Here is an 18,321-nt window from a genome sequence, read left to right on the forward strand (position 1 = left end):
GAAATTGACATGCTAAACCATGAAATGTCTTTTACCAAAGGTAAATAGGATTTTTTGAAGTACAGGGCAAAGAAATATCATAGCCAATTTTGGCCAAACTCCAGGCAAAAAGTGTTATAAGGTAGAACTATATTGTTAATTAGTTTCGAATCTTAAGGTGTTCCTTTAAATCTTGCTAATTAAGAGAAATCAAGAGTGGAAAATAGCCTTTTTCTTATCTTCAAAGAATAAAGATGAAAGAAAAACAGAAAATGAAACCTCTTTACTAGTTCTGTTCTTTAAAACAGAGCACAAGAAAATCTGCTTGTGCTCACAAAAGGAGAAAGACCCAAGTATTTACAGAGGGGGAGGGGAAGGAGGCGGGCAAACAAGCCTAATTAGAAGCAAGTTTTCAAATTTTATTAAATTCCTCCACCAAAAAAATGCACTTAGAGGTATTTTAAGTTAAACCAGTACTTAAGGACTATGAAAAGCAAGATGATTACATGTTTGCGGAAGAAGAAAGGGCAATTAAGAAAACCAGGGCAATTTAAAATACCAAATAAATAAAGGCGACCAGAAGTTGATTTAAAGTTTTTCTTCTGTAATTTGTCTCTCCTTTGTCGTGGCACGCTCAGAGAAAGTGAATGCAGTAGATGCCGAGGAGGAAGGGAGAGGGTGGAGGAAGGCAGGAGCAGTCACGGAGCCTCCCGCATCCTGCTCCCCCAGCCCCCACCGGCCCTGCTCTCCCAGGCTCGCTCTCTCCCGCGCCCCCAGCCCCCGCCCCCCAGCCCTCCCCGTCTCTCTCCTTCTCCCACCCTCCTCGTCAGTCTGCCCAGCCCTCGCTTTGGGGACTCCATCAGCTTTTGATTTGGAAGGACGCTGATTGGCTGGAAGCGATTCAACACACGCCGGGCCAGAGAGCTTTGTCTGAGTTGAAGTGAAGTTGTACAGATTTTAGACTGGAGTCAGCAATCACGGGCGTTTAGTCTGCAGCCGAGCAGAGAAAGGGAGAGAGAATCACTCGGGAAAGATCCATTGCGGACTCTGCCGGCACCCTGCAATAGATGGATTCCGACTACACAAGGGGGAAAACGCGGAGGTGACACTTCTTTTCCTGCCAAGAGGACGAACGGCCAAACAAATGCAAGGGCTGGACTCCATGCCGGTAATATCTGGAAGGCGTGACACGGTGTGTATAAAGCAAAAGTTTGCGAGCTGTTAATTGCTGTGCTGTGTTATTAAGAGACGCTTTCAAGTTTCCGGTACCAAATATAGCTTAGCTTTAAGTTGCCAAAGGAAGTTGAGGGGATTGGTTTTCTGTTTTAACTTGCTCTGTGAGCTGAATCTCATAAACTGACCGATGTACCAAATGAATGCTAAAATGCACTTTACGTTTGTTTTTGCACTCTTGGTGGTGTCTTTCAACTTGGATGTGCTGGGCAAGAATTTGAAATACAGGATTTATGAGGAGCAGAGGGTTGGATCGGTAATTGCAAGACTATCAGAGGATGTGGCTGATGTGTTAGTTAAGCTACCTAATCCTTCTACTGTTCGCTTCCGAGCCATGCAACGGGGAAATTATCCTCTACTCGTGGTCAACGAGGATAACGGGGAAATCAGCATAGGATCAAAAATTGACCGCGAGCAACTATGCCAGAAAAACTTGAACTGTTCCATAGAGTTTGATGTGATCACTCTGCCCACTGAGCATCTGCAGCTTTTCCATATTGAAGTTGAAGTGCTGGATATTAATGACAATTCGCCCCAGTTTTCAAGATCTCTCATACCTATTGAGATTTCAGAAAGCGCGGCCGTGGGGACCCGTATCCCTCTAGACAGTGCATTTGATCCAGATGTTGGGGAAAATTCCCTCCATACGTATTCTCTTTCTGCCAATGATTTTTTTAATATCGAGGTTCGAACCAGGACTGATGGAGCGAAGTATGCAGAACTCATAGTGGTCAGAGAGCTGGATCGGGAACTGAAGTCAAGCTATGAGCTTCAGCTCACCGCCTCCGACATGGGGGTGCCTCAGAGGTCTGGCTCATCCATACTAAAAATCAGTATTTCAGACTCTAATGACAACAGCCCTGCTTTTGAGCAGCAGTCTTATATAATACAACTCTTAGAAAACTCCCCTGTTGGCACTTTGCTCCTTGATCTGAATGCCACTGATCCAGATGAGGGCGCTAATGGGAAAATTGTCTATTCCTTCAGCAGTCATGTGTCTCCCAAAATTATAGAGACTTTTAAGATTGATTCAGAAAGAGGACATTTGACTCTTTTCAAGCAGGTGGATTATGAAATCACCAAATCCTATGAGATTGATGTTCAGGCTCAAGATTTGGGTCCAAATTCAATCCCAGCACATTGCAAAATTATAATTAAGGTTGTGGATGTTAATGACAATAAACCTGAAATTAGCATAAACCTCATGTCCCCTGGAAAAGAAGAAATTTCTTATATTTTTGAAGGGGATCCTATTGACACATTTGTTGCCTTGGTCAGGGTTCAGGACAAGGATTCTGGGCTGAATGGAGAAATAGTTTGTAAGCTTCATGGACATGGTCACTTTAAACTTCAGAAGACTTATGAAAACAATTATTTAATCTTGACGAATGCCACGCTGGATAGAGAAAAGAGATCTGAATACAGTTTGACTGTAATTGCTGAGGACAAGGGGACACCCAGTCTCTCTACAGTAAAACATTTTACTGTTCAAATCAATGATATAAATGACAATCCACCCCACTTCCAGAGAAGTCGATATGAATTTGCAATCTCAGAGAATAACTCACCCGGGGCGTATATCACCACCGTTACAGCCACAGATCCTGATCTTGGAGAAAATGGGCAAGTGACGTATACCATTTTGGAGAGTTTTATCCTGGGAAGTTCCATAACTACATATGTAACCATTGACCCATCTAATGGAGCCATCTATGCCCTCAGAATATTTGACCATGAGGAGGTGAGTCAGATCACTTTTGTGGTCGAAGCAAGAGATGGTGGAAGTCCAAAGCAACTTGTAAGCAATACCACTGTTGTGCTCACCATCATTGATGAAAATGACAATGTCCCTGTGGTTATAGGGCCTGCACTGCGCAATAACACGGCAGAAATCTCCATCCCCAAAGGGGCTGAAAGCGGCTTTCATGTCACAAGAATTAGGGCAATTGACAGAGACTCTGGTGTGAATGCAGAACTCAGCTGCTCCATAGTAGCAGGTAATGAGGAGAATATCTTTGTAATTGATCCACGATCATGTGACATCCATACCAACGTAAGCATGGAATCTGTTCCCTACACAGAATGGGAGCTCTCAGTTGTCATCCAGGACAAAGGCAATCCTCAGCTGCATACCAAAGTCCTTCTGAAGTGTGTGATCTTTGAATATGCAGAGTCGGTGACAAGTACAGCAATGACCTCAGTAAGCCAGGCACCCTTGGATGTCTCCATGATTATAATCATTTCCTTAGGAGCAATTTGTGCAGTGTTGTTGGTTATTATGGTGCTGTTTGCAACTAGGTGTAACCGAGAAAAAAAAGACACTAGATCCTACAACTGCAGGGTAGCAGAATCGACATACCAGCATCACCCTAAAAGACCCTCCAGGCAGATCCACAAAGGGGACATCACATTGGTGCCTACCGTTAACGGCACCCTGCCCATCAGATCTCATCACAGGTCATCTCCGTCTTCATCTCCCACCTTAGAAAGAGGGCAAATGGGCAGCCGGCAGAGTCACAACAGTCACCAGTCCCTCAACAGTTTGGTGACCATCTCATCAAACCACGTGCCAGAGAATTTCTCATTAGAACTCACCCATGCCACCCCTGCTGTTGAGGTAAGATCACACCCTGCACCTATTCACTGACACACTCAGTTGTTAGTGGTCAGAAGTTTGTCTATGCCTTAGTTCTTAAATGTTTCCATTACTAAGTAACAGTACTAACAAAATGGAAATTAAATAGGACGCACGTTACATTATGTAGATAAAGCAAATATACACACCTCAGCATGCTGGTCTGAAGTTTTTCATAAAGAATCTGCTTGCATGTACTATGTGTAATGTCGAAAAGTAAATGTGAAGCTAGCAAAGGACTATCTAATTAGAGTCCCCTTATCCTCAGACTATGATATTTCAAGCCAGAAACAAAGGGGCTTGCTCTAATTCTCATAGTTATGGTCTCTTAAGAAAAATTTAAAAATGGAGGCTTCCAGAATCCCATCCCAGTGCATGTGTATTTGTTCAACTTTTGAAATTTTTCTGACATTATTTTGACTACATGTGTTTTACAGCATTTCCCATATATTTTTACAGCATTTCCCATGTATTTTTATAACTGATCACTTTAACCTGAACAATAAAATAAAGGTAATCAGTCATTGTTTAAATAAAGGAATCCCCTTTCAAAAAGAAAATGTCAGCTGTATGATAACATCTAAATCTCTCTGGGACTTATTTCATTTCTGTTTGGTGGCTGGTTGCATGGTCTATCAGAGTCTAGCATGTGTAGGTCTTTAAAATGAAGATAATGTGTTCAATTAATTAGGATGAAGTAGTGAGTAGTAACTGTAGTTGCTTGCTTAAAGCTTTTGAGTATTGGGGGATTTGTGTCCAGGAATCAATACAGTCTGTTTGGTTTCCAGCAGGTCTCCCAGCTTCTTTCAATGCTTCACCAGGGACAGTATCAGCCAAGGCCAAGTTTTAGAGGAAACAAATATTCCAGGAGCTATAGGTATGAATGACCCTCCTGTTACCTATTATATCTCCAGTAACCTAATGCTGAAGAGTAAAATCTATGCTTTCCCTGACTTCTCTTTCCAGATATGCCCTTCAAGACATGGACAAATTTAGCCTGAAAGACAGCGGCCGTGGTGACAGTGAAGCAGGAGACAGTGATTATGATCTGGGGCGAGATTCTCCAATAGACAGGCTGCTGGGTGAAGGATTCAGTGATCTGTTTCTTACAGATGGGAGAATTCCAGCAGGTAAGAGTGTGGTGATAGATAAATCCTTATTTTCAGGTCTACTGCCCCAGTGGGAGTAGAGTGGTTTCTCCCATGCTTTTATTTTTTCTTTGTACTAAAGTAGCTATATGCACACTATCAGTAATGAACATAAATTGAAACAATTTTATATTGTTTAATTAAAATTCATAGTAAGCAGTTGGTAGAGAAAGGGAATAAACAGGAAAGCTTAAGAGGACAAGAAGGAAGGAGTGGGGAGAGGAGGATAAAAAAAAACCACACCACTTCCCTCCTCTTTCTCCCTCATCCACTACTGCCATAGGGCACTCTTGAGCAATTCTGTCAAATTACTGGGTGGTGGTTTTTTTTTCAGACAGCCTGTTTTGGTGCCTAGTGGTAAGCAGGACTATAATTTGGAGGACACATTTCCTGTGATGGGAACTAACTCACATAATCAGAGATGAAAATACTCTAGGGAATGGTATACTTCAATCACTAAAAATAGGCAAAAGAATGCATCTTTGTAGCTGGCAAGCATGGAATATTTTTTGCCACCTTTCATTTTATGTCTCCACTGTAATGAAGGAGGGGCCAGAGTCCAAGAGGGGAATTTATACGTACACAGCTAGATGGAGGAGACCCTATTAAGTTGTGAGCCACGTTTTCCGTAGAGTCCCTCCTCTCTAATCCTACAGTAGAAACTCTCGGATCCAGCTGAGTAAATACTGACTGCCTCACTGTAGCAACCCTGTTACTAAAGACTATAATATTAAATCAACCCTTCAGAACCTATTCCTTTGGCTACTTATATTTCTAAATTCCACTGAATGTTGATCAAATAACTGCCACTTGATAAATGAATAAATGAAGTGATAAATGAAAGAAAAGGAGAACAAAACTGTATTACCTGTGTGAGTCCATGAACAACTGTTTCCTAAATACAGATAAATAAGATAGTTTAGGAAATAGACTTCAGGGAGCTTCAGAGAGCCACCGAAACTCAGTGGAAATCAGTAAATAGAAATGCTAGCTCTCGTAAACTGTAGTCGTAACGGTGGCAGCAGCTGCAGGAGTATTAATCCAGGCAGTCACAGTCACAGTCACAGTTACCAGTGATGCCCCAGTGCTTCCTCTGGGCTCATGAGTTCAGGACCTGCACTCCCTCTCCCAGCACTCTGGCATAGCAATTAGTGGTGATGGTAGTAACAGTAGTGTTCTTTTTTTTTTTTTTTTTAAGCTTTGAAAACAGAAGCTTATAAAGGTTAAAAAAAAAAAGTATACAAAATCAAGCAATTTGTATATTTTAGAGGTGAGATTTGAACCCATGCCTCTACTCAGAAACACAAATCTATCAAGAATAATATAAAGTAAGTTTGTTGTTGTTGTTTTTTTAATACCTTGAGGGGTGTATTTGTTTTGCCCTTCTAAAGTCTTACTACCTGTCTGAGAACCAGTGGAATGCTGCTTATTTAATTATGCTATTACTGTAACAGATACTGCATTTCTGACAGGATGATGTATGGGAAAGACTTCTAGTGGCATTAAGGGCTACAATCAATGTTCACTGAAAGCTGATACACAGTCACTCATGCTGGGGGTTTTTTGTTTGTTTTTGTTAAATTCATAAATTCTCTAGACCAATTTAAAGAGAAATTCTTGAAAAAACTAGTGGAATATATATGGCCTCAGACAATTTGCTCATAGAAAAACAGTTTTGTTATTCTTATCCAGGAAATGAAAAAGTTGGCTGAATTGCTATGATTCTATAATACTGATGGAACTCAAATTTTGAATATTGATCCCTAATTTTCAATAATATAATTACCCAACTTAAATTATTTCATAAAATGGAAACATATCATGGGTATAATACCAATATTTCCTAAGTTATTTTTTCAGTTGTAGAAAGTTGACTCATTGACACAATTCATTTATCACTATAGTTAAAAGTATAACTGCCCCTGCTTGGATAACCTTGCTGGGCCCAAATGATGCCTAAAGTCCTTTTTTTAACTCTGAAATTCTCTAATTCAATAACTAATCATGGTCTAATTTTTTTTTTAAAAAAGGTCACAACTCCTCTTTCATTCTAGCCTATATTTTCAAAGTTACCACTGCCAGGTATGTTCATGGCAGGAGAGTTATCTACTGCTTGAATTAAAGAATAAAGGATAATTGGGGAAATAATAGGTGGATATTGATAAACTCTAGATACTAGAGCCTTATTTAGTGAGTGACTTTAGACTCCTCCTAAGTCACATTTCTTTTGAAAGTTAGAGGCTCATTTTTATATTACCATTTAATAACACCAGTTAATATGTAGACAAGTCTTTAAAAAGGAATTCCACAAAATTATACTTAATCTAGGTGTGTGGTGGGAGAGCTCTTTTGCTAGGCCATGTAACTGTATTTTAATAGATTGTATTACAATACATACACTTCTACCTTATTAGCTTCTTGTCTCTATGTGGGGTATTGTAGAAACTATTCTAGAGGGGGAGCCTGGTGAGCTGCCGTCTATGGGGTTGCACAGAGCCAGACATGACTGAAGCAACTTAGCAGTAGCAGCAGCATTCTAGAGGCACATTGCACCAGGAAGTCACTAATGATCCACAAAATATCTTAAGTTTTTTGTATGCTTGGCTAGTATAGAAATGTGCATAATCAAGTATCTATACTTAATTATCACCATCATTCTGATGATACATTACCCATATTCTGGTTTATTCTTCACATTTGCAGTTTCTTTCAACACATTAGTGTGTTTAAGTTTTGCTTTGTAAACTTTGTATTCCCAGGAAATATTCCAAGTAGAAAAACATGTTAAGTCCACATCTGAATGCCATTAACGGAAATCAGCACAATTTTTTTAAAGCATGGATATTTTTAGGATTTCAGTGTCTTATTCCAACTGTTTTTTTCTGCATTAGACTGTGATCAAATATAGATTATGTTATATTGCTTTGCCTGCCAACAGGGTCATTTCTGGTCATCCATTCTATTAATTCATTCCAATAATTCCCACAGGAGGACTCTGCATTCTGAACAGTAAAGGCAGCAGGCATTTTTGTCTGTTGGCTCATGTTTGTCAACATACTTTCTTCCTTACTCATTCAACTTTGAATTACAACTCTACACAAATGCTTGCAAAATCTCCTGCCAGGATGTCCTTGCGATACTCCTTGACTGAGCTCATTTCATTTTTTTTTTTTTTAGCATTGTAACATCTATGATTATTTAATTCAAACACTCCTTTTTAATTCTATGTCCTCTCCATTCTCATGGCTGGTACCCTACTTCTGGTTGCTTTTCTGTATCAGCACATGAAGTGATATTCACTCTCCAATAGCTTCTTCCTTTGTCAAACCTTTCTTTCATACAGCTTGAACAACTTTTTCAGAAATGGCAACCCACTCCAGTGTTCTTGCCTGGAGAATCCCAGGGATGGGGGAGCCTGGTGAGCTGCCGTCTATGGGGTCGCACAGAGTCGGACATGACTGAAGCGACTTAGCAGTAGCAGTTCAAAAACAGTAATTGACTTTTGTTTTCCGGCAACACCTAATTCAGCTGTTTGTCTTGACATTTCAAGGCCAGTGAAATCCAGTCGTAGCTTATTAAATTTATTATTTTTTTTTTATCTTTTGCAAAAGGCAGGGTCATTTCTACATAACACAGCAATCCTTCACTAATGTTCATGTTTCTGCTTGAAAAATTAGCTTGTCTTTACTTTGTCTATCTAAATTCTATTCATCTTTCAAAGTTTGTTTCAAGTTTCTCTTTAACTGCTTCAGCATCCACCTCTACTCTTTTTTTTAAATTTTATTTTTATTGAAGTATGGTTGCTATACAATATTATATGTTATAGGTATATAATACAGTGATTCACAATTTTTAAAAGTTATATTTCACTTATAGTTATATAGAATAGTGGCTAATAGTTTAGAATATACCTAATAGTTTGTACCTCTTAATCCCTTATCCCTATCTTGCCCCTCCTCTCTTCCCTCTCTCCACTGGTAACCATTAGTTCATTCTCTGTATCTGTGAGCCTGTTTCTTTTTTGTTATATTCACCAGTTATAGCTTTTAGATTCTGCATGTAAGTGACATCCTACTTTTTTTTTTTTTACATATTGTCTCAGCATCATATAGTTTGACACTTTAGACATCTATGACCTCATTTGTCACACTTGATTTTTCTAGTACTGGAAACCATCTGAGGGCGAGGAGCTGTAACACCATTTTACATATGTCAGACTCTTAATAGATTGATAACTCAATGACTAATGGCTTGATAGGAGTTAGGCATATATTTACCTGCTTGTAATCAGTGCCTGCTTCCTGTCCTGAATATAAGGTCTAGTACAGAGAGAAAACTCACCATCTTGCTGTGGGAAAACAGAGTTTTCTGTTTCCCCATGACTTTCCCTCCTCAGAGAAAGTTTAATCACCGGACAAGAGCTTTCAAGGAACAAAGGAAGATTGGCCACTTGCACAACTAGCCAACAAGTCCTGATTCTTGGATATGGTGTAGAACATCTGTGACACTAAGCTGTATGTACACTGAGAATGATTTTGCACAGTTGAGTCTTGGGGTAAAGGTTGAAAATATCAATGAAATTAAGAAATGCCCCTTCTGTGCCACTGTTCCTCCGTCTCTATTATTTTAGCCTTCCTTATCCCCATTGGGCTTCCCTGGTGGCTCAGAGGTTAAAGTATCTGCCTCTAATGCGGGAGACCTGGGTTCAATCCCTGGGTCAGGAAGATCCCCTGGAGAAGGAAATGGCAACCCACTCCAGTATTCTTGCCTGGAGAATCCCATGGATGGAGGAGACTGGTGGGCTACAGTCCATGGGGTTGCAAAGAGTCAGACACGACTGAGCAGAAAAAAAAAAATTATCCCCATTAATCTTTATTCATTAATTTTTCATATTTTTTAGTTTCAAAAGTTTATATTAATTTATTATTTTATAAATAAAGCCCAATTTATTTATTGTGAAGTTATAAGATAGCATTCCCTGCCTAAAAATTCCTATGATCAAATTTATTTTTTATACAAACTGTTGCTTTAATTACTCAGATGGTATTGATTGTGATTTTCATTACATTTAGTTCTCTAGAAAGCTGATCATGCTCAGGAGTCTTAGAAGCTTGTGTAATTTTTCTTTTTCTCCCCCCTCATTAAACATAAACAAAACAAATTCGATCAAACAATTAAGACCTTCCCACAGAATTAAGGGCCAGAAAACAACTGAAGAGATGTCATTAGGTCTGTTATTCTTCCTTCTAAAAGGATGTGAGGAAGACAATACAGACAGATCTCCTTTCCACTTTCAGAGACTCAGGGAATTAAGGAAAAAATTAATTACCATTTGATAGTTATTTCGGTGCTTAGAAAACCTCATGGCTGTGGAGGTATTCCAGTTACTTTCAACATCTTTTGATTTGTCCGTATATGATAAACAACAATAGTTGGTAAATATCCCCCAATAATAGTAATGCTTGAAGTCAGCACATCTAAATATTTTTTATTCTTGCTGATTTAAATGTCCCTTTTCTTCACAGCAAAATGACACAGGGATTCTCAGTATTGCTCTTTCTCTCACCCCATTGCGATTCCCATGGGATTGGCATTCACACTATCCATCGTTTTCTGTACTTTGAATTTCTAGCCTTCCTAACAATCAGACATTTTTTCTCATGGTTCTTACTCTCATTTTTGTTCTTCAGCTGACTCCTTCTCTATTAAGAATTGAGACCCAGAATGGATGAGGTATAAGAACAGAATTATCTCCGAGATGCACATGATGAAGAGCAGGGACTTCCACACCTTTGAACAAAGTCCTTTACATCTCCTTTTCTGAAAGGCGACATTTACTCTTCACTTTCTTGTGCATAAGTCTTTTCCAAAATTTTATTTTATTGTATGCTGCTGCTGCTAAGTTGCTTCAGTCGTGTCCAGCTCTGTGCGACCCCATAGACGGCAGCCCACTAGGCTCCTCTGTCCCTGGGAGTCTCTAGGCAAGAATACTGGAGTGGGTTGCCATTTCCTTCTCCAATTTTATTGTATCAGTTCAGTTCAGTTCAGTCGCTCAGTCGTTTCTGACTCTTTGCAACCCCATGAATTGCAGCATGCCAGGCCTCCCTGTCCATCACCATCTCCCGGAGTTCACTCAGACTCACGTCCATCGAGTCCATGATGCCATCCAGCCATCTCATCCTCGGTCATCCCCTTCTCCTCCTGCCCCCAATCCCTCCCAGCATCAGAGTCTTTTCCAATGAGTCAACTCTTTGCATGAGGTGGCCAAAGTACTGGAGCTTCAGCTTTAGCATCGTTCCTTCCAAAGAAATCCCAGGGTTGATCTCCTTCAGAATGGACTGGTTGGATCTCCTTGCAGTCCAAGGGACTCTCAAGAGTCTTCTCCAACACCGCAGTTCAAAAGCATCAATTCTTCAGTGCTCAGCCTTCTTCACAGTCCAACTCTCACATCCATACATGACCACAGGAAAAACCATAGCCTTGACTAGATGGACTTTAGTCGGCAAAGTAATGTCTCTGCTTTTGAATATACTATCTAGATTGGTAATAACTTTTCTTCCAAGGAGTAAGCATCTTTTAATTTCATGGCTGCAGTCACCATCTGCAGTGATTTTATTGTATAAGAACACTTAATATGGAATCTACTCTATTAACCAAACTTTAGCTGTGTGATATCGTTAACAGTAGGTACAGTGTTTTACAGCAGATCTCTTGAACTTAATCTTGCTTAACTTAAAATTTATGCTTGTTAATTAGCAATTTCCCAGTCTGCCTAATGCTTGTTAACCACCATTTCATTCCTGGATTCTCTGAATTGGACCATTTTAGATGCCTCAAATACAAGGAATCATGCAGTATGTGTCTTCCTGTAACTAGCTTATTTCACAAAGCTTAATGTCCTCAAGGTTCATCCACATTGTCACATTTTAGAGAGTTTCCTTCATGTTTAAGGCTGAATAATATTCCATTGTATGCATATGCTACACTTTCTTTATCCATTCAACAGTTGATAGACGTTTAGTTTGTTTTCACATCTTGGTTATTGTGAGTAGTGCTTTCCTAAACAGGGGGAGTGCTGTATCTATTTGAGATCTTGATTTCAATTCTTATGGGTAAATCCAAAAGATGGGATTGCTAGGTCATATGGTGGTTCTCTCTTAATTTTTTGAGTGACCTCCATATTATTTTCCATAGTACCTGCACCACTTACATTCCTAACACCAGTGTACAAACGTTCCAATTCTCCACACTCCCCTCACTTGTTATCCTTTGGGTTTTTGTGTTTGTGTTTTATTATAGTCATTCTGGTAGGTTGGAGGTGATTACTCATTGTGTGTTTTGATTTGCATTTCCCTGATAATTAGAAAATATGTAGCAAATGCCTAGCCTATACAGACACTTCAGACACTTCACCTAGTGCTGGGGATACAGCAAAAAGCACACTCAACAACTTGCTTCTCTCTGACAGGGGATTTGGCATTGTTCAAGAGTCATCCTTTTTAGCAATAATTTGGAAGAGAAATCATTCTTCAGCAGCCAGATCTACAGAATTAGCTCTGAATGTATAAGTATGGCTGATATCAATCCAGTTTTAATTCAAATCTAAGATAATTAGTTTGCATTTTCTGCATACTGTCATTTGAGCTAAAATGAAATCATGATATTGAAAGGACCTAACGATCACTGAAAGAGGTGGATGGTTTGTGGAGTGTATTTTACTTCTTCACATTTCTTGGTGGTTATGTAGTTAATATATTTGCCAAATTTAGAGATTTTTCCCTTCTTCATTTTCCTGGTTTTCTCATATCACTGATTATGTTCTGAGTGTAGCCACTCATATTCCAATGGGGCATCATAACATCTGGAAGAACTAACCAGTGGCTTTTTTTTTTTCATATTCTTCATCTTTTGATAACTTTTCCAACTTTTTGAATTTAAAACCTCTAAAAGATTTCTTCTTAACAGAGTAACTGCAGATGGCTGGTAGTTGAGGATAATTTACACTGCTGTTTTAAGTAACAAGTCAGTAAATAATCCAGTATATTTTTATGAGAGATTGATAAGTATAATTACTTATTCATTTATTATAGTCTCAGTGCCTCCACTAAAAGTAAAGTAAGTCAGATAGACTACATTATAGAAGGTACTCAAAGGTGTTACTCAAGGCTTATCTGGTAGCATTCTAAAGTTATGGATTTCACCGTACACCTCTGGGTTTTCATAGAGTTTATGTTCAGCAAATATTTCATCACTCACACCTTAGCTCTCTTCCAGACATTTTCATTCATAAGTTATCCATCCATTTTCTTATTGCTTGAGGAGCAGATGATATTCCTGAGAAGTACATGAGTCATAATCCTCCTTTCTTATTTGATGGACAAGAAAAAGTATATATACCAGGTCCAGGAGACCTGGGTTCAACCCCTGGGTTGGGAAGATCCCCTGGAGAAAGGAAAGGCTACCCACTCCAGTATTCTGGCCTGGAGAATTCCATGGACTGTATAGTCCATGGGGTCACAAAGGGTCAGACACGACTAAGAGACTTTCACACACATACACTAGGTCCATAAAACCAGCAGTCATATTAAAGTCGTAATTATAGTCCATCTAATGTATAAAGTAATAGGTTAGTACCATGATGATGATTTAAAATTGTGTATTTGAAAAAGAAAATAAAATTACGATTTTTTTCAATTATGTTTGAGTCACACGACGCCTAACACTGAATCCCTGTTGCTTTTCTTGAGTACAGCTATGAGGCTGTGCACGGAAGAGTGCAGGGTCCTGGGACACTCTGACCAGTGCTGGATGCCGCCGCTGCCCTCACCCTCCTCGGATTATAGGAGCAACATGTTCATTCCCGGGGAGGAATTCCCAGCACAGCCCCAGCAGCAGCATCCGCATCAGAGTCTTGAGGATGACGTGCAGCCTGTAGACTCTAGTGAGAAGAAGAAGAGCTTTTCCACGTTTGGGAAAGACTCCCCAAGTGAGGAGGACTCTGGGGACACCAGCACGTCCTCTTTGCTCTCGGAAATGAGCAGCGTGTTCCAGCGCCTCTTGCCCCCTTCTCTAGACACCTATTCTGAGTGCAGTGAGATGGACCGGTCCAACTCACTGGAACGCCGGAAGGGACCTTTGCCAGCCAAGACTGTGGGTTACCCACAGGGGGTGGCGGCCTGGGCAGCCAGTACGCATTTTCAAAACCCGACCAACAACTCTGGGCCCCCACTTGGAACTCACTCCAGTGTGCAGCCTTCTTCAAAATGGCTGCCGGCTATGGAGGAGATCCCTGAGAATTACGAAGAGGATGATTTTGACAATGTGCTTAACCACCTCAATGACGGCAAACATGAACTCATGGATGCCAGTGAGCTAGTGGCTGAGATTAACAAACTGCTTCAGGATGTCCGCCAGAGCTAGGAAATGTTGGCAGAGCATTTTTGTTTCCAGGTTTATGGAAATAGGAGACAGCAAAAACCCTGAAAGAACTGGCATTGCCAAATAGTTGCATTTATCATAAATGTGTCTGTGTATATTGAATATTAAATACTGTATTTTCGTATGTACACAATGCAAGTGTGATTATTTTAATCTGTATTTTAAAAATACATTTGTACCTTATATTTATGTGTAATTTAACAGACAAATTTTATTTTTTTACTCCCATGACAAACATGTCTTTCCTAATCATGTAGAAACTAGCCACTGTTTAAATCTGATATAATATTCAACCACAAAGAATAAACGCACTGCTTAGACTAGTTATGTTGGGGAAGAAATTGTTATCCTGTAGGAATAACCCCACTAAAGCATTATTCAATTCTTAGTTCCATTAAGTGATCCATCTTTTTTCATTACCTTTTTTTTTTAAAGTAAGCATCAGTAAACTGTTTATTTTATTATTGTTATTATTGTTTTTACTGCTCTCTGCTAGTTCTAATAGTTCAATTCTTATAGTAAAATTGAAACATGAAGTGAAATTTTATTTCAGGACTAGGAAGTATCTTTCACAGACAATGATTTAAAGAAATAGGAGTAGAATCAGTTTTTAACTCCCAGGCTCCTACTATTGCAGGGCATCACACTGGCCTGTTCTTAAAAATACTTCTAAAGTATTATCATCTACTTATAATCAAGATAAACAATGAATTTTATTCCATCCTTGTAATATGAGAGGTGTCCCAAGGAAATAGAATCTTGTCCTTTAAATGGATAACAGTGTGTATTTTAACAGCATAAAGTATTCATGGACAAAGACAATTATGTTGGTATACTTCTTAGGGTAGTAAATATAGCTGATTTATTCTGAAACTCTTCCATTCAAATCTTCCCCTCTCCTCTAACAATACTTGAACATTTTTATTTTTTGCAATGTTTTTTTGCTATAACTCTTCACTCTTAGCTTTTGTCTCTAGAGCATGATCTCATATTTTTGCTTTTATTTTTAGTATAGAAACATTTATAAAATTACAGTTTTTTACTGCAATTCTGTTTTAGTTGTTGCGTGACAAACGGCAAATTCTTTATTTATTGTGCTGTTATGTCTCTGTGTGGAATGCCTTGGTAAGGGACGTTGGTGTTATGACTGTTCTCGTTTATGACCAAGCTTCTATTAATGTTATTTCTATGGATACACTTATCTTGATTGTACTCTCCAGAAAATTTTACTGTCAATGAAAATAAAAGGAAAATTAAAGTAAAGCTAAAGAGCCGTCCATAAATCAGAGTCCTGTTCCTACATATACATTCAAAGTTTTGCAAGAAGCATATCCTTCATAAGAGCGTATTTCAGTGTTGGGTTTTGAATAGTAGAGTGGGAACATTCAATTGGCTTGGCAAACAAGAAAAACTACAATGGAAAAGGAATGAATTTGAGATCTGTAATGGGAATGAAAGTAGTCTACCATATTTCCAACTGATTAAAGAATTTAAATGCATTTGAAGTATAAAGAAAAAATAATAATCAATCTTAACTGCTTGAACATTTTTCAGATTATTTCTCAAAGCTTATTGTGTTACACTGTGTCAGGGAAAAAAGTCTATACCCTTACAGTGTTCCAAGAGGTGAAAATTTTATCTCCCTTGGTTTACTAGTAGGGAAATGAAAGACTGGAAAAGTTAAATAACCTTAAAATGGCTGAAACTCAGGTATTTAAATACTCAAATGAGTACCACATCATAAAGATATGTTATATCTTTCAAAAGGCACATCTTCCTTTGTAGAAAGGATTGCAATTACAAGTGAAATTTCAGTTTATTTTTCAGCAGGTTATGCATATAAATGCTAACCACACTGAAATACATTTTGCTTTTCAACGTCATTTCCTTTCAGTACATATTATCATTAAGAAAAAGACTTTTATAATTTCACTGTTCTTAATTTAAAGCATCAACAGTAATTTAAGAAGCAAAGCTGGAAATCAATGTTTGGATGATGTAAAATAAATAAAATGCACTATTGCATTAAATAGAAGACCTTTGTCTATTGTCTATACAGTGAACATTTCATCTCAAATTCCTTGCTTCTCCAACCTCCCTCACTTATTATTACTTCCCATGCCACAGGTTAAGGATATTAGTGCAAAATTTTCACTTTTCACAGATAATTTCTCAGTGAAGCCTGGAGTATCTGTTTCATCATAGCAACTTAACTCATCAGATTTATATTTTCTCTTTTTTGATATCATGCCCTTCCTCTATTCGAAACAACTAAAAAGCACTTAAGGAGATTTCTTTTTCCATTCCTTACTGGATTTCACCCTACTTGATTCCTTTAAATGTTGACTTTACTTGATTCCTCTCAACATTCTTCAATCATAATCATCCATCAAGGCAATTTTCTTCCAAAAGTGTAATTTGACAGTGAATCTGTTCCTCTTTAAATGCTTATTTATAGGGTGATTAGACAAATCTTCCTTTTAATGCTTGTTTATAGGGTGATTAACAAATCTTTCTTTTAATAAAATGCCTGTTTATAGGGTGGATTAGTATGGACTTTCATCAAATTCTTACAAGTTATTAAAATGGTTATTCATTTATAATTTCTTTCTTTCTTGGTACTTAGTAGATGGGGCTTATAACTGTGTTAATCATTTAAATTCTTGTTCATTCCATCACAGTTACATCAAATTTGCCACTTACCAATAGATAACAATTAAGGTAAAAGATGAGTAAGTTATACCATCTTTGGAATCACCAAAGAAGTGTTATTTATGAAAATGAGCTTAGCTTCTTTGTTTCATCCATTTGATACCAGCTAAGGTCAGAAAATATTCAAAACTGAGTTTGAATTACTGACACATTAAAATTCAGGGAAAAGTGGATCTATGTGAAATTTAGTTCTGTGGGTGAAAAATGGATTGCCTGACATAGCAACTTGCAATCTTGCAGGAGCTCACAGAACTAATCCAAAACAATTCAGTCAATTTGCCAAATTACTGAAAAGTTTTGATGTTTCTGTTCCAATTCAATATATCTTGATAACATATCATCACAGTATTGAAGATTAAGGATACACTGAATAGGCAATAAATATCACTATGTAAAATTAAAGCCAAACCATGTGAAAGTCTTAAAGATTTGTGTTGAATTTTTAAAGGGAAAAAACAGTGCAAGAACTTTTCTTTTAAAAATGCCTGTATATTGACTTCCTTCATTGCAAGTTAAATTCATAAAACAAAGCTATCTTATATTTCTAAGCTTATATTTCTTATAAGCTATCTTATATTTCTATATTTGAAAGTGTAGGTGCCAAACTGATTGTGATCATTTTTAATATGGTAAGTGAAGTGTTTGTAGCTCAGTCATGCATTGGAAAAGGAAATGGCAACCCACTCCAGTGTTCTTGCCTGGAGAATCCCAGGGACAGGGGGAGTCTGGTGGGCTGCCATCTATGGGCTCACACAGAGTCGGCACGAGTGAAGCAACTTAGCAGCAGCAGCTGCAGCAGCGTGTCTCTTTAAGATTCCATGTACTGTAGCCTGCCAGGCTCCTTTGTCCATGGGATTCTCCAGGCAAGAATGCTGGAGTTGGGTGCCATTTCCTTCTCCAAGGGATCTTCCCAACCCAGGGATCAAATCTGGGTCTCCTGCATAGGCAGGAAGATTTTTTACCATTGAGCCTCCAGGGAGCCCCTTTAATATATTAGGATGTCTCTAACGTGTGAATGTTAGAAAAAATCCTATGTGGCTACATAACATTTTAGTAAATTTGGACCACTGAAGAGTCACCTCACTCTGTTTAGTTTCTAGAACAAGCAGTAAGTTACTTTTTGGAAATAATTGAATGATACCTAAAGTATTACATTGCAGTTGAAAAAAAATGCCC

General features: G+C 38.4%; 1 protein-coding gene across 7 annotated transcripts; it reads left to right on the plus strand.

Moving 5' to 3' along the window:
• The first annotated feature begins 931 nt into the window (after positions 1-931).
• Positions 932-15,696, plus strand: PCDH18 (protocadherin 18). Of its 7 annotated transcripts, none has more exons than XM_027956274.2 (5): positions 932-1,171; positions 1,427-3,829; positions 4,636-4,724; positions 4,814-4,977; positions 13,748-15,696. In XM_027956274.2, exons 1-5 carry the CDS (start codon positions 1,124-1,126, stop codon positions 14,413-14,415), a joined length of 3,372 nt encoding a protein of 1,123 aa, XP_027812075.1. In that variant the 5' UTR covers positions 932-1,123; the 3' UTR covers positions 14,416-15,696. The 7 variants fall into 7 exon arrangements, with proteins under 7 accessions (XP_027812075.1, XP_060256637.1, XP_060256640.1 ...); XM_060400654.1 differs by having other exon boundaries at positions 4,639-4,724; XM_060400657.1 differs by lacking the exon at positions 13,748-15,696 and adding an exon at positions 6,194-13,692 and having other exon boundaries at positions 4,639-4,724.
• The last annotated feature ends 2,625 nt before the right edge of the window (positions 15,697-18,321 follow it).

The sequence above is a fragment of the Ovis aries genome, chromosome 17, assembly GCF_016772045.2.
Source record: "Ovis aries strain OAR_USU_Benz2616 breed Rambouillet chromosome 17, ARS-UI_Ramb_v3.0, whole genome shotgun sequence".
Classification (NCBI taxonomy): domain Eukaryota; kingdom Metazoa; phylum Chordata; class Mammalia; order Artiodactyla; family Bovidae; genus Ovis; species Ovis aries.

Coding starts and splice junctions, on each gene's coding strand:
- PCDH18 (XM_004017250.5), top strand. CDS start 1,343: ATGTACCAAATGAATGCTAAAATGCACTTTACGTTTGTTTTTGCACTC. Junction 3,830..4,635: donor ATGCCACCCCTGCTGTTGAG/GTAAGATCACAC, acceptor TTTGGTTTCCAG/CAGGTCTCCCAGCTTCTTTC. Junction 4,978..13,747: donor AGATGGGAGAATTCCAGCAG/GTAAGAGTGTGG, acceptor TCTTGAGTACAG/CTATGAGGCTGTGCACGGAA.